This window comes from Nelumbo nucifera, chromosome 1, assembly GCF_055504915.1.
Source record: "Nelumbo nucifera cultivar China Antique chromosome 1, China Antique-T2T, whole genome shotgun sequence".
NCBI lineage: Eukaryota > Viridiplantae > Streptophyta > Magnoliopsida > Proteales > Nelumbonaceae > Nelumbo > Nelumbo nucifera.
In genome coordinates, this window is record NC_142649.1 from 133,125,214 (window position 1) to 133,141,048 (window position 15,835).

The 15,835-nt window shown below is 36.7% G+C and overlaps 1 protein-coding gene across 1 annotated transcript; it reads right to left on the reverse strand.

The window, feature by feature from the left end:
• Positions 1–1,279: 1,279 nt before the first annotated feature.
• Positions 1,280–12,178, reverse strand: LOC104608223 (putative ubiquitin-conjugating enzyme E2 24). Its single transcript, XM_010274149.3, has 9 exons — positions 11,656–12,178; positions 9,780–10,702; positions 7,568–9,054; positions 6,302–6,448; positions 5,703–6,194; positions 5,553–5,616; positions 3,249–3,388; positions 1,919–2,230; positions 1,280–1,808 (listed from the first exon to the last, which is right to left on the reverse strand). The coding sequence occupies exons 3-9, from the start codon at positions 9,041–9,043 to the stop codon at positions 1,551–1,553; spliced, it is 2,889 nt and encodes a 962-aa protein (XP_010272451.1). The 5' UTR covers positions 9,044–9,054; positions 9,780–10,702; positions 11,656–12,178; the 3' UTR covers positions 1,280–1,550.
• Positions 12,179–15,835: the final 3,657 nt, after the last annotated feature.

The window sequence follows — 15,835 nt, forward strand, 5'->3', positions numbered from 1 at the left end:
ATAAATAATGCTAAAGTGAATTAAACTTGATATTAAGTCCAAAAAACAAGAAGATATCAACTAAAAGAGGTGAAGCAATTTGGCCAATCTGATCCCAACCCAGCCCAAAGTCATCAGATTGGATTAGAATTTGGCTTGGGGTTCCAACTGGTTGGGTTAGGCTTGATCTCAACCTGACCTAAACCCGGTCTAACTTTTACCTCTAATGCTTTTAGTTAACACACAAAGAATACATACACGAGCGCTACTTATCCCACATTCCTAGTTCCCACCCACTCAAGCTAAATCCTTTGCTACCAGATATGGGTTTAAACAGTCAAGTGACCATAGTTGGGACACATTACACCATGATGACATCTCTCTGATTCCTACAGGTTCCTCCGACACCATAAGGCCGGCCCCATATTCTGAAGGGAGCAGCCATGGACTCATGGCCTCTTATATACCTTTGTAAAGCTAGAGGGTCCTTAGATCCGATACTCTTCTAACACAGAATGTTGACACCAATGTTTTAAAAACTGACCCGGAGGTTAAACCATTTTTGCCTCTGGGTCATGGGGTCACTGGTTCAACCGTCCAAATTAAATGGGTCAGACCAGGCCACATCAGCAATACGTATATATAGATTTAATTTATGCCTTTAATTCAGTTTTTAATTTTTTATTTGTACAAAATATTAAAATTTGCAATTTGATTCAATTTGCATACACAAATGTGTAACCCATGACCTAATCACCAGGTTGAATGAGTTAATGGTCCAACCACTTGGATCGGATTATTTTTTAATGGGTCAATGGTTTTGGACTAAATTTCTAGGTTTTACTAAAACCGGACCAAAAATCTTGACCAGGTGACGGTTCAAACTGTTCAACCAACCAAATCAACAGTGGGTTGAAAACACCAAGGGACGCATAATTAAGAAGAATTGCTAGAGCCTAGGGAGTAGGAGATGCCGACTTCTGAGGCCATGGTCCCTTGTCATCGCCAAAATCTAAGGCAAGGTGAAGGACGGGGGTTCATCATGGTCCTAGAGGCCAGATGATCAAATTTCCTCTTTCTTCAAAGTTGAAATGTGGTTTCAATGCACCAATATTTCTCAAACATTAGCATTTTATTGTTTCTTACTGTCATTGGAAGCCACAGAAAAACATAAAAACATCCAAAATAATATCATTAATCTACTAACAAGCCATCAAGCAACATAGTTACATCTCCCGTTGAGTTAAATAATCGTCCCTCAACACCCATAAAGTAATCAACAGACCATTATGCAACACAGTTACATCACCATGTTCTTCTTGGTTATTTACTTAATTAATTCAGCATATGCAAGTATGCAACAAACCTCAGTAATAAAAATGAATACATTTTTCTTTGCTGGTTGAGTGGGCAGAGACATAACAGCTATCTTTATTCTTTGTCAACCATGCATAACTTCTTTTCTCTCTCTTTTTTCCAGAATTCTTTTGGAACTAAGGTACACGAGTACAGAAAGTACAACCTTTAGCATCTTAGATATGTCTACGACAAGTACCTTAATGATTACATACTTATTTTTCCACACCATTCCCTGGATCAATGAATTGGCTGCAATCGAATCCCTTGTTTGTAAAACTCTTAACAAGTTGGGGGAAAATCTTTGCTAGCATGATCCTGAAACCTGTGGAACTGCGCCTTTGAGTTTCTTGCTCAGCCACTCCACGTCCAAATGCACAGCCAACTGGGCAACCTTCCATATATTCCTTGCAAGCGAGGAGAATGGAGCGTGAGCGACTTCGGAAGTGCTCTTCCACCAGGGCCTCAAAATGCTGGATCAGATAAAAATTAATAAATAAAACTGATCCTGTTCAACTTTTTTGTGATACTTATGAAGAAAGAGTTATAATACTAAGATTTAAGAATGGATACTTTATCGTACCATGGGTGGGTTTCGTAGAACGTATAGCATGGACTTGCAAGAGAGAAGGAAAGCATTCTCATTATATGTAACAGAATTTTTCTCTCCCTCAGCTCTTCCTATATGTTTATCATATCCCGCCTCATTGAAGTATGGCTTCTCATTAAGTACAAGTGCCTGGAGGGAAAGGAGGACCTGAAGAATGGTGGAGTTTACTGGATTCCATACTTCTGTGCCTGTGCCTGTCCATGTCTTGAGGAGACTGAGACAGATCCTTCCTGACTCATACAGATTTGGGTTGAGACGAAGCCCTCCAGAATTGTAGTGCACCAACTGCACAAAATTTCGTTTAGATTGGACATTCATGTTTGCAAATATACACATTAAACCTACATGCCTTCACAATACGTGCATACTTAATTGCAAAGAAAGTGTGTAAGTTGCCCAAGAAAATGAGACAAACCAGTATTATTAGTGCTGACTAGTTGCCCAACTAGTCAGTCGATGACTGGACTAATGCTTCACTAACTAGTCGGACAATACGTATACTCATGTTGTAGTCACCTGGGATAACTAGCATTGACTAGGTCGACTAGTTGATCACAGTTTTTTTTAGCTTTATTTGCTTGTGTCTATCTCCAATTACTTAAAATAATATGGTGTATGCTTTCATTTTTATATGTATCCCATTGCTTCATGTATTTTTTATTGAACATGGTTGGTTGATGGCATATAAAATAGAAAAAGGTAAAAAATTAAGTGGAAAATAGGTTCTTTTTTCTTCCAAGTTCCAACAAATTGTTTGCTGCTAAGCATCAGTCCAAAAATGGAGGCATAGATCAAATCCATAGAAATGCAGACTCTCCGTGGTATTACATATTCCCCACTAATGTGAAATGTGCAATACCACCAAAAAGAAAAACCCTGTGCTTCTATGGAGTAGCCACAAACAAGGGGTTCAACAAAGATTGTAAACTGAATCTTTAATCTATGGAGTAGCCGCAAACAAGGGGTTCAACAAACATGGTTGCATTTTTTTCTTTTAAAAAGAAGGCTATAACTCTCCATCCTAGCATATCCAGCCTAACTTCTATTATGTTTGCAAAACAAAGATTGTAAACTGAATCTTTAATATCATCATTTTAACTTTTTTTCATATTTTCAATCTTTATTTAACTTATTTATGGATTGCATCAATCTCTTAAATTTAAAATACATCTTTTTTCTGGTCATCTAATCAGCACCTAGGCACTGACAAGTAATTGCTTCAACTAGAGAGGCCAAAGAAAGTAGTCATTGCTTCAATGCAATGATAAAACTGAATGAAAATACTAAAAAATGACACACTTACAGGTGGTTCATGGGGATAATCTGGAGGAAGGAAAAAGTCAAAGAAGAAGAGGCCATCATGATATGGAGTTCCAGGTGCCCCAACAATGGCCGCCCTCAAAAGATCCATCCTTTCTTCATAAATGCGAACATAGATTGTATCTGTTGAGATTGAAAAGTCATTACTTCTAAGAGAAAAAGAAGTATATTTGCACAAAAAAAAAACCCTTTCTCAATATATTCCAATTCAAGAAATGGCAGAGCACAATAGTAAGTAAATACATATATGGCACAAATACAAGTATACAACATAGAAAACGTTTGTGTAATTTCATCTAGAGAAAAAAGAATAGTGAAAAGATGTTACTTCTAAGATAAAAATAAGTATAGTGAAAATTCAGTCAAAAGATCCGTCCTTTCTTCATAAATGAGAACATAGATTGTATCTGTTGAGGTTGAAAAGTTATTACTTCTAAACAAAAAAGAAGTATATTTTCTCAAAAAGCCCTTTCTCAATATATTCCTGTTAGAGAATATCAACCTATTCAAGGACCTCACCTAATAGCTTAAGCTTTTAGGTTGAATGGTTCTTTGAGATGGTATCAGAGCCATTTAGACCAAGTGGCCTAGTGTTCGATCCTTGTCACCCCCATATATGGCACAAATACAACATAGAAAACGTTTGTGTAATTTCATCTAGAGCAAAAAGAGCAGTGAAAATTCAGTCGAATAAAAATGATGAAGTATAAGATCGGCTAAATTTGTGTTGTGTTCAATACAGTTTCATTTAAAGTCATAACAAGCATGAGTATCTCCCCTTGAACCTCAGAAGGAAACAGAAAGTGTTGGTTAAGAGCTTCCGACTCTAGGATATTTCGCCTCACCCCCTTAATCAAATATAGACACACACAGTCACTCTTCTCCCATCCAAGATCATCTGAATTGAGCCAATCATCTCCTAATGTTTTAGATGTATAAAATTATAAATGATTTTTTTTTTCGTTCTTTCATTGTTACTCTCTCTATGAAATGATCAACTACCGTTTCCTAATCAATACCTATCATAGAAAGGTTAAAAAAACTACCATATTCATAATGGTTTAACGATACGCACATTACTAATATTTAAATTTCTTTAAAAAGTTTACTCTGTTAAATGTCATTGAGATATCTAGAACAGATCCATGGCAAACTATTTGTCATTGCCATAAGTTCTCAAGAGGAAAGTTCAATGAATATCTCTCAGTTTTTATGCCTAAATTGGAGAGTTGTTACAACTGATTACATTAACTTCTTCATTTTTATTATCATATCATCCATGTAAGTAATTGCTTTATATCTGACCACATTTGTTGTTCTTCAATTCTTCTTAGTATATGACGATCTTTCATACTATAAAGTAACCCAACTTTAACTAAAATCAAGGTTCAAAGTATATACACATGAACTTGCACATTGGGTGTTTAAAAAGTACGTCCCTCTTTTTTTTTAGTTTTTTCCAAATTTTCATAGGGCGTCGGTCTTAGGCCTGGCTACTAGGGGTGTCAATTGGACTGGATTTGGTCCAATCCGATCCAGTCCAATGTAAGTCCATTACAAATGGACCAGGCCCAATCCAATCCAATTAATATTTTGGACCGGCCCAATTCAATGTCTGGACCGTCCAATCTGTTCAAATTTGTTTTAATTTAGATTCATTCTAACCCAAACCTGGTCCATTGACACCTATATTCTTATCTTCTTTCAATGGACCAGATATTGGCTCAATCCAATAGAAATTCATTACGGATGGACCAGGTCCAATCCAATATGTCTTCTTGATCCGTCCAATCTGTCCAAGTTAATTTTGGTTTGGATGGGGTCCAGTCCAAAACTGGTCCATTGACACCCTTACTGGTTACCCCCTGAAAATCATCAAACCCCAAAATACCTTGTATTTAGCATATCAGGACACCCCTACTGCCCCAATATGTTGCAATTTTTTGTAACTTTTACAAAAATAAGCATGGTATTCTTTCATGTATCTTATGTTGCATGAATGTATCTTGAACGTTTTCAAGGAATAAAGATAATGACAAGAATCTGGACATCAATCAGGGTCAAATACCAGTATCTTTACTCAAAAGAGCCACGGGACCAACACAATAAAGCATCAATTGAGCATCAGCATATCATGTAGCTGGGAACTTACTGGTGCTACCACATTACTAGATAACATGATACAGAAAACCAATCTTGACTAGCAATTTAGCAATAATGCAAATAACTTGATAAAATGCTTTTAATGTGATTCAAACTCAAACAGGAGAAAAGGAAAAGGACTGACCAGGAAGATCTTTCTCTAGAATGCTCCACTCTTGCTGTACCTTTCTCAACCAACATTTTTTCATCTGTTAAGGAAAAAAACACAATTTTATCTTGACTGGTTTGAATGACAACCATAACTGGTGTAGCTAAAGATATTGATGGATCTTACCTGAGACAATATCAATTCCTTTCCAGAACCATTGACAAAATGGTGGTCTTTGCAATTACTTACAATATCAAATTGCTTAAAAAGTACCAAATTCTCACTGCCTGATTGAATTAACCCTTTTTCCCCTTGATCCTTTTCTATCTTCTGTTTCAAATTTGTCTCTCTAAATTTCAGAAGATCGTCCACAACTGAAGGTCGTCCCTCAATGTTCACATTGCAATATTTAAGCTCTTCTTTCTCATGGAGAGATCCTGATTTGGCCATGTTTTCTAAAGGTGTCCTGTTGAGATCAGGTTTGCATTTTCCAATGAGACCACCAAAATGACTGGAATTCATTGAGCCTGAAAGTGAAATGGAACCACAGGAACCAAATAAACTTGCAGCAACATTTGAGAAAAACCCAATAGCAGCTCGCGGAAAAGAAAAGACACTAGTTTCAAATATATCTTTCTTGCATTCTTCACCAACAGCTTCAAAAGCCTTCTCTGGCACCTGCATGAATAGTACCTTTTCATTTTATCAAGTTCATGCATATGGGTGCATAGACATAAGACAAACATTCTGACTTACTGACTGAAAGAATTTTTGTTGGGCCTCACCTTTTCTTTCAATTCCGAAGATTGTTTGCCATGATCAAGCATGCCTTTACTCAAACTATCCTCAATAGCTCCATCATATGGCACATGAGTTGCAGCTGATTCTGATTCCTCAGATTTTTCAATTCCAACAATTTCATAAGGCCCAACCTGAAAACAATTTACCAGATCCTTAACCCACAGTTAAAGGCTCCTTATAAATACATAAAAATCAAAAGAAAAAGAAAATGGCAAGATGGATTAAAAAATGATTTCTAATCTACAACTGCAACCCTGCCAGCTAAAGTGCAAGTCAACAAAGACAATATGGCAGAATATCCATATTCATGGAGATATCCACAAAATGACTGTTGATTATCCTTCTGATTCTATGATCTTTGAAATTGAACTTTTTTACAGGCCTCAAGAATTGCCCCCAACGGGCTTCCTAATTGGACTTTCAAGAACAGCTCACCAGTTCCAGATCTTACCTATCAAGATCTATTTTCTTGATTTTCCCTCTTCATTCCTCATATCTGGTCAGGCCCAAAATTTTATCTATATTCATCCATAAACCTTGCTGTAAACGCTAAACCTTAATTTTTCGCCCTAACTCCATGTTAGAACCCCTAAACCCTCTTGATCAACAATAAAACATATTGCCATATTCCATCATCCCTAAGACCTTTTAATAAATCCTAAAACCCTTTTCTACTTGTAACCTGCATGACCATAACCTTTCAGAGCTTAACATCTGTTATCCACTCTGTATATATAAAAACAATATATAATACATATAGATGTAATGCACATATAGGGGCCATTGCCTGGTGTAATGGTAAAATCTCGGGCTGGCATGTGTGAGAACACAAGTTTGAATCTGAGGATTGCCACTTTGTGTGGAAGAAAAATGCAAAAGGTTAGGACATAGCCAGTCTACCCCACCCAAAACCCCAGATTGCTAGGTCCAACATTGGGTAGTGGCCTTTTAGGCATGAATGCACATATATACACTTTGTTTTAAGAACCATTATCTCTTGTTTACCATTCCCTATGAAGTCAAGTTATTAATTGCTTATGAGATCCATTCTGCAAAAAAAGAAAGAAAGAAAGAAGGAAACTCACTAGCAATATACCCAGCAATATTTTTAGAGGAAAACTAATATTACACTGATCTGGCATTCATTCAAAATTAAAAGAAAATGCATCAACCATCTTGCATCACATGAAAATCTAAACTACAAGTAAAGCATACAGTTTTAGAAAGATGACAAGAACTTATTTACATACCTTAGATGTAAGACCATTGGCCCACCTCACTTCAATGCTTCCATTGAAAAACCCAGTAACTATTCCTATGCAGGATAGATAACAATTATTAGTGAAGTGGTCACAATCCTCTATATTGTCCTTACTTTTAAGATGGCTCTCTCCTGACAGCTGAAAAGAACACTTTTCCATGTCAGTTTTCAGGTGATTGTCATGGTTTTCATTCATGCCTTCAGCTTGAATATTATTCTTTTTAAATTTGAAAACAACATCCCCGTGGGAATAAGAGCAATCAGGATGCTCAATCAGTTCATATGCACTCACAGTTTCCTCAACACACTCTATGCCCAAGTCAATTGCTTGAACAAATGGAGTTCTCCATTTTACATTCACAGTCCGTTCCTTTGCATCCACACTTTTCACAATACCCAATCTTTGGCCACTAGAAACATGTAAATCATCATTGGTGCACTTCTCAAGAACAAGTTGTTCAGGCCAAAATTCATGATCACCAACACTGTTTACTGGGAACAAGGACTGTGAATCTAAGCCAATTGAGTGGCTACCATCCTGCCATAGGACATCAACTTTAGTTTTTATCTTCACGATAACATACATTTCTTGAAAACAGAGATTGAGATCAATTTGTTGTTGTTGTAATCTTTTCCTCCAGTTGGTAAGACTTTGAATATCAAAATTAAGAAAAACCTGCTCCTGAGTACCCCTCTGATCATCAACTGGAAGTAAACACCAATCACCCAGCTGCCAATTAGCATAAGGAAAGCAGGACAATAAAGTTAGGTCCTTCGAATCCTGCTGACAAGAAGGAGCAGGGAGATTCATGTCATAACCGACAATAGCAGATGCAACCCAATCAACATATACCAATCCTGCTTCCACATGACACACAGTACCTTCATACCGGTTTTCCTTCCATACACCAGACAGCCACTTTGCTGTCTTGAAAATAGTGGAAGAGCTAGCACGGACATTTTGACCAGGATAATAAGGATACTGTGCATCATCAAGCAAGTTGGAAGACATAGGTAGGAGAGTTTCTGGACCAGCTGCAGTTAACTCGCATTTTGCCCCATCATCAAATACAATAGTGACCCGATCAACTACTTTGTGAACTCTTCCAAGCCATGGCCCATGAACTACATAGTCTCCCGATGAGAAAGAGCAGATCCTTAGAAGGTTCTTACTGTTTACATTTTTTATAACTTCACCACAAACAGTTTCTAAATCCACAACCATATCCACATCCATCACTCTTCCCATCTGCCCAGACGGATCGGTTGCTGAGCATACAATGTCCCCATGTAAAAATCCTCTTTCAAATGCAAGGAAATCATCAATCTTTTCAATGCTCTCCTCCAGGTTTGATAAAATGCTCTGAGCCTTCCCACCATACATGGATTCAATGTCATCTTGATAATCACTGCCACTACTCTCACTGAAGCTTTCACAATCCGACTCACTAAGGAGAATTTCCATCTTTTAGATGCCTGAAGAATTTACCAGAGATTAATTTCAAAAATCAATTGTGTATAATTTCTGTGCCTATGCATATACATAAGCGTCTATATAAATATACATATACATATATACATCTATATATATATGGAATTACTTTGCTAGTTGGGACATTAGTGAGCTTTCCTAAATGACCTACAGATCTTCCATGTGGCAACTTAGTTTGGACCTCAGTAGGAGTCTCCAAATTCCTCTCTCCACCCTAAAAAAGGTTAGCTAAAATGCCTTGCCAATGTTCCAATACAAGCTCGGGTATAGGCCTGATTTGAATTATGGAGTTGAGAACATGACCACTCTAATAGGTCCAATATCTGGCAGATGGTGTGGTTCAGCCACAAGATCCCTCCATGGCATTAATAGGTGGAATTGTGTTTGTTAGCATCAAGTTCTTCACTCACAATCCAATAAAAGGATGCTTTCCTTGAATGAATAACTTATGAGAAAGCAGATATATCTAACCAGGAATAAAGGTGACACACAATTGAAAGAGAATGTTTGTTGAAGGATCATGTAATGTAATTAGAAGAGTAACTTCTGTACAGAGATGAAGCAAAATAAAATGTAGATATCAACCAAATACATCTAGTCTTTTGTAACGTGGAAATATATGAATGCACTTCAGGAGTTCTAAGGTTAAAACAAAAGCCAAAGTAAAGATAAATGAATACACATGTGTGAGAGAGAGAGAGAGGACCACCTTCAAATTTACTGTTGAAGAAATTTAAACAGCAACACCTGAAGCCCAATCTTTCAGATATTGTATTGTATAGACTGCAATAGGGATCTGTAGTTGGTATTCAACTTCAACATCAAATGAGAAATAGTAACAGTAGTGCACTACAGAAAACCTCGTTTTGAAAATTCCAAGTGCCAAAGAAGATTTGCCCAGCAACCAGAGATCTCCACAAGGATTAGCTGCAAATGGAGATTCTCCAAACAGCTGCTGTTAAATATTCAAGAAACAACTACCAAAAGGAGATTTTCCACTAGGACAGTTGCCCACGTTTTTCTGAACAATCAGGGATAAAGTTTCCACCAGGTCTAGTTGCCAAAGGAGATTTGCCCAACACCCCTAGCTATGTGGACATAAGGACTGACTGCTGAAGGATGTTTGTGCAGGTACTGGAATGAAGTACCACAAGAATAAATGCCAAAGGAGATCTGCCCAATAACAGATAAACTTGCTTTAAAAAGTTATCACTTCCAAAGGGGATTTGCCCAACAGATCTGAATCTTTTAAGTTTGTTATCAAATTCCCTGAGAAAAATAATTCCAACTGAAGTTTTAGTGTTCTCAAGTACTCATGTACTGCCAAAGATCTTTCTTGAAAGATCAATAATCTACTGCTCCTGAGATTTATTGCATCAACAGTTAAAGTTCTCTATAGCTTCTCAACATAGGAGATGTGCCCTCAAAAACACCAAAACACTTTAATGCCAAAGGAGATTTGCCCAAAGAAAAGCATTCTCTCAACCAATAGAGAACATATCCAGTTTGATTCGAGCCACGTTACAGCCAAGCCACCAAAATAACTTGAAGGTTCACAAGTGGAAATCTTAACAACCTTGACTAGATAAGAGTTGAAAGAGATGCTGAATTCACTCAACTCTGCTGCCAAACCTGTAATAAAAAAGCATGTTAATTCTATTCACTGAACAGGGAGAGAGAGAACAATCTGGGAATACAGGACTCTAATACTGAATTGTTTTTGGTTTCAGTCTGCATGGTTCCCAGTGTATGAAGAGAGAACAGCATCTAAGAAAACAGTTTAGATCAATAGGAAAATAAGGGCCATTACCTAATGATGGTGCTGTTATTGGGGTCTTGTGAGGGTAGACTGGATACAGACCAAACCTTTGACTTTTTTTTTTTTTTTGCTTTTTTTATAAAATGGTCGTTCTCAGACCCGTGCTCTCAAGCTTGTCAGCAAGAAGACATAAAAAGAATCTCAACCAAATAAAATCTCCTTCCTAAATCCAGTGAAGGAATTGAGCATCAAGTTTTTCTTCATGAAAGATTTAGTTCTTTGAGTACTGAAACCTAACATCTAACGTCAACTGTTAAATAGCTTTCCACCTAATGCCTATTTGAATGAATAAAAATAACATCCTTGGGCAACCAATTCCAGAATTTTATCTCTGCGGGAGGAAAAAAAAGGAACTAGACATTAAAACTGCCAGGAAATTCAAATTCATCCCTGCTCCTTTTTCCTCTTGTCGAGTGAAGACATAGTGATCAACTATTATAATTCCAGAATAAACAAATTACGTGAGTTTAATGTTGAATATATGCCTTCTAGAAATTCAAATTCAATTCACCCTTAAGAAGTCTCATGATGAAAATATATATATATAAAAAAAGCTCAAATTTCAGAACTATTTCGTTTAGAGTTGAGTAGAAGAAAAAAGGAAAGGAAGAATCAATATCACCAAGTAAACCAAAACATGGGATAAACATGGCTGAATTCCTTTGGTATCACCAGAAAACTAAATTAGAGTGATTCAGAAAGACCCAGAAAGTAAAGGCAAAAGCAGAGAACGAAGTCAATGTTGCAAAATAAGTAAAAGCATCACCTGTTCTAATGGTAACCAATCCAACTGTAAATACAGTCGAGCAAACTGCAGACTCAAAGAAGCTTGAATTCCCAGCCTAGAGAACGAAGTGATCAAAGAAGCTCGACCCAGAGCTGGATCAATAGCTTTACGTCGTTCTTTTTCTCTTCTCCCGTCCCGTTCTTTCTTCGCCAAAGAAGCTGATCACAGACAGTGGCCACCCAAGAAAAGGGAAGTATTTGGAATTCAGAGAGGCCAATACCCTCCCCAAATCCCATCCATCATTCCATTTGGAACCAGCCAACCATGGCAGACCTGCAGAGAAGATACTTCTCTGCTAACCTACTGAGCTTTCTTTGTCCTTGCGTTCTCTGTCTCTCTTGTCTAGTTAGTGACTTCAAGCGGCAAGGTCTCTGAGTGCTTTTACGTCCAACGATACACACAAAGATATAGAGTGGAGACTATCAAATTCATAGTGTTAGAAGAGAATATACCAGACCGGTATGATCATTTCTCAGTTGAATAATAAAAACAAGAAAAAGATGGATTTTTTTCACTCTAAATGCTACATTTTGTTGAGCCTTTCCTTCTACAGTTGACGTGTGACAGTGACAAACAAAAAAAAAGGTGTTCTCTTAGATTCCAACCCAACGGTTCCCATACGGAACTATATATTATTATATTATATTACCATTTCATACAATTTCACAAACTAACCTGCAAAAATATGAAGAGATATTCGAAAATGCTTGCTGCTTTACACGTAAACAATTAAGTATGGAAATTTCCCAAATAACCCCAGAACAAAGTAAATGACCTGCTTTGACCTTGGGAGCTGGACATGGGCATGGACTAACATTTAGCATTTTTTTTATTTTTTCTTTGGAAACTCTATGGTTTGATCCCTGTCACAGAGTGGCTGTTCTTACTTTCTCTTCAGTTTGAGATTTTACCATTAAATCAAACGATGACGAGGCTTCGGTAGAGGTTTAGTTAATTAATGCCATGGCATGTTCTCTTGTATTAACTCAAATTTCAGCTGAAACCAGATCTGTGTACTTAGAAAAGCTTGCCTAGAAACACATTAGGCTGTAATGACATATTTTGAGACAAGCACATTTATTAAGTCTCTTAGTGATGGATACTGCTCATAGAATTAGCGCTAGTGCACTACAGCTATGGCCACTTGAGTTCCTGATTGATTTCTAATCAAAAAGTGGTTTACAAGTAAGTTAAACAATTGATCATTTGTATTCATAAAATGTTATTATTAGAATAATTTTGTTTCATAATATTTTGTTAATTTTACTTTTGTGGAAAAGTTAGGAGATAAATATTAATATAATATTACCTTAAATAAGTGGGTCAGTGATATTCCTGAAATTAAAACGCAATTTACCGTAGGACTCACGCTTACCAAAACATGGAATCCCTCTCAATTTATAGAAAAACTAACTGGGCCTTTATGGCACATGGGTCCAAACTTTGTGATATAACTTGTTAACTCCAATTTCCTATCCATAATCATTTTTCATAACAATTTAGGCCCCGTTTGGTTTGTGGGAATGGATGTCTGGAATCGAAATTAAAATGGATTATTCTGATTGGATAGAATCAGAATCCCATTTTCATTCTTGCTGAAATGGCATTCTCCTATTTGAAAGACTGATTCTCATTTCTATTCCTATTTCCGTCTGAACCAAACAGAATATGGGAATGGACCACTCCGATTCCAATTCCAAAAGATTTCAATTCCGACTGTAAACCAAACTGATCCTTACATTTATTTAGTAGAAAATGAGATGCTTGAATTAGTCCTCTTGGGTCGAGAAAGGATTAGGGCATTGGTCCATTTCAAAAAGAACTAGTGTGAGTCAGTAACAGAAGAGTTTATTTTTGTTTCTTTTATTTAGTCTATCTTTTAGGTAAAATCTTGATCCAACAAGGGTTTCAGTCAATTAGTACTGAAGTGCTCTTGCTAGGAAACTAGTAAACCTACTATTAAAGATTTTAGCAATGATATCGACTGATTCCTAACCACCTTTTCCACTTCATAAAGAAAGCTTAAATCCGCAGCATGTTTTATATTCAAATTCCAAAAATCCTGAACGCCACATGCTTCTTATAATATTGAATTCAAGTGGGTGAAAGCCTACAGTTGCCAGAGTTTACCAATTACCAAATTAGAAAGATGAACAGATTATTTCTAAACCTAACCAGAGCATTATGTTTACTAACTTTATATTGATCATTCATAATTTGAAACGTAACCCAACTGATGAACCACAATCAAAAGATACCAGTTCAATCCATCAGTGAGTCAGCACATTTCTATTAAGGTGCAGCTTTTGAGGGCTGAAATTGGTTTTAAAAAAAGTATTCAGTTGGTCTGTGGAATAGGGAATGGGGATATTCTTGGAGGAGCTTAACCGTTGAAGCATCGATCAGAATAATTCCCCAGTATATTACTTCCTCCATTGAAAAGGCTCACAAGGAAGTGGGCTTACATGTTCTAGAATTAAAAAGTACGTTTCTCCTAACAAAAACTATTCAAAATGTCGCTCTTCTAATGTCCAGAAAAGAATGAAACATTCTTTTACAAACCCCACTGCAAAACTGATCTGAATAGGTGATCACATGGCCGCTGGATGACTGCTAAAGATTTGTGACCCTTTTTGTTATTTAAAGTCATGGAAGCTGGCTTTACCCACATGGTTTTGTACCTGCACAAATCAGGCAAGTCCCCCCAACACATGCTTCTATTTTGAATAATTCAAACAAGTAAAGATTGGTTCTGTGTCTGGGTCCATTACTAATGATGGTCGTCTTGAAAAAAGTGATCCAAAGTTGAAGAAACACTTACTAATGATGGTCCACGAATCCTATGAGATGATCCACACCATCCATGAATGATTGTCTGTCTGTGCCTATCCGCCTGCTCTAAGGGTACACGAAGTCGAATTGTGGCCTGACAAACACTTACTGATTGATGATCCTGAACATCCAATCAGTGTATGTTTTTGTGGACTTTTGCTCACTTTCCAAGGGCTATTCAAAAAGGAATTGACTAGACAATCATGGTTGATTTGCATGATATCTTTTGAATGCTAAATTGCCAAGTGAAAAGATATATATAGAGAGAGAGAGAGATTATGCAACTCCTTCATGCATCACCCCAAAGACAAAACAAAGTTAAACATGAGTCCCAGTGTGGAGGTATTCAAGAGCTGCATAAACCCATTGTTTATTAGCATTCTTCCATATTCTATGGCTGGTTGATCTGGTTGATACAGATTATGTTTTCAATGAAACAAACACAATTTAAGGCCAAAACTTAAAAAAACCCTTCTCAATTCTCCTCTCTCTGAGTCAACCCTATTATTCATTGAAGAAGAATAAATTCCAGTAAATATTTAACTAGACAACTCTTGGTGGGGGAATATATTTTTTCTGTTCAAATTGTTGTTGTCAATAATGAAACAAGCACAATGTATGGCCTAAACTTTTTCACAATTCTTCTCCCTCTTTTGATGAATGAACCTTATTAGTCATTTAAGAGGAATCCCAGTACTAAATAACCAATTTAATTAGGCAACTCTTGGTGGAGTATAATTTTTTTGTTCAGAACTTCAGATTGTTGATTAGAAAGAAACACACACAATGTAAGGCTTATACTTTAAGTAAGCCCTTCTCAGTTCTCCTTCATCTTTTGGTGAGTGAATTCCCTATTATTCATTGAGTATTCCAGTAAACAACCAATTTAGGCAACTCTTAGAAACTTTGCCCCAATTACATGGTGGGATCATGGTCCCACATTGTTTTTAGTGTTAAAATTCAAAGAGTTGCATAAAATAATAATTACTAGCATTTCTCTTCATTTAAAATGAGAGAAAGAAATCCAAAGATTGACTTATTATAGATTTTCCAAATTATTTTATGGTAATTGGTAATTCCAAATTCCTTTGCAAATAGAGTATTTCACAATGCTATCTCTAAGGTTTTAAAAATCGACAACCAATTAACAGGTATCATAAAAATGATAACCAATCAGATGGTATTTATCAAAATTCGCATGGGATTTAATCGTTCAAAGCCCTTCCAATATCATGTCTTTCTAGCAGCATAGATTTTTCCAATACAGGACACATTGTATGGGTTTCCAAGATAACCAACGCATGGAATGGGTGAAAGCCCATGAGCC

Excerpts from the sequence above, each read along its gene's own strand:
- LOC104608223 (XM_010274149.3), bottom strand. The coding sequence starts at position 9,043 with ATGGAAATTCTCCTTAGTGAGTCGGATTGTGAAAGCTTCAGTGAGAGT. Across the intron at positions 6,449-7,567 it reads CCAATGGTCTTACATCTAAG|GTTGGGCCTTATGAAATTGT; the intron begins GTATGTAAATAA and ends AATTGTTTTCAG. Across the intron at positions 2,231-3,248 it reads ATTATCCCCATGAACCACCT|TTGGTGCACTACAATTCTGG; the intron begins GTAAGTGTGTCA and ends AATTTTGTGCAG.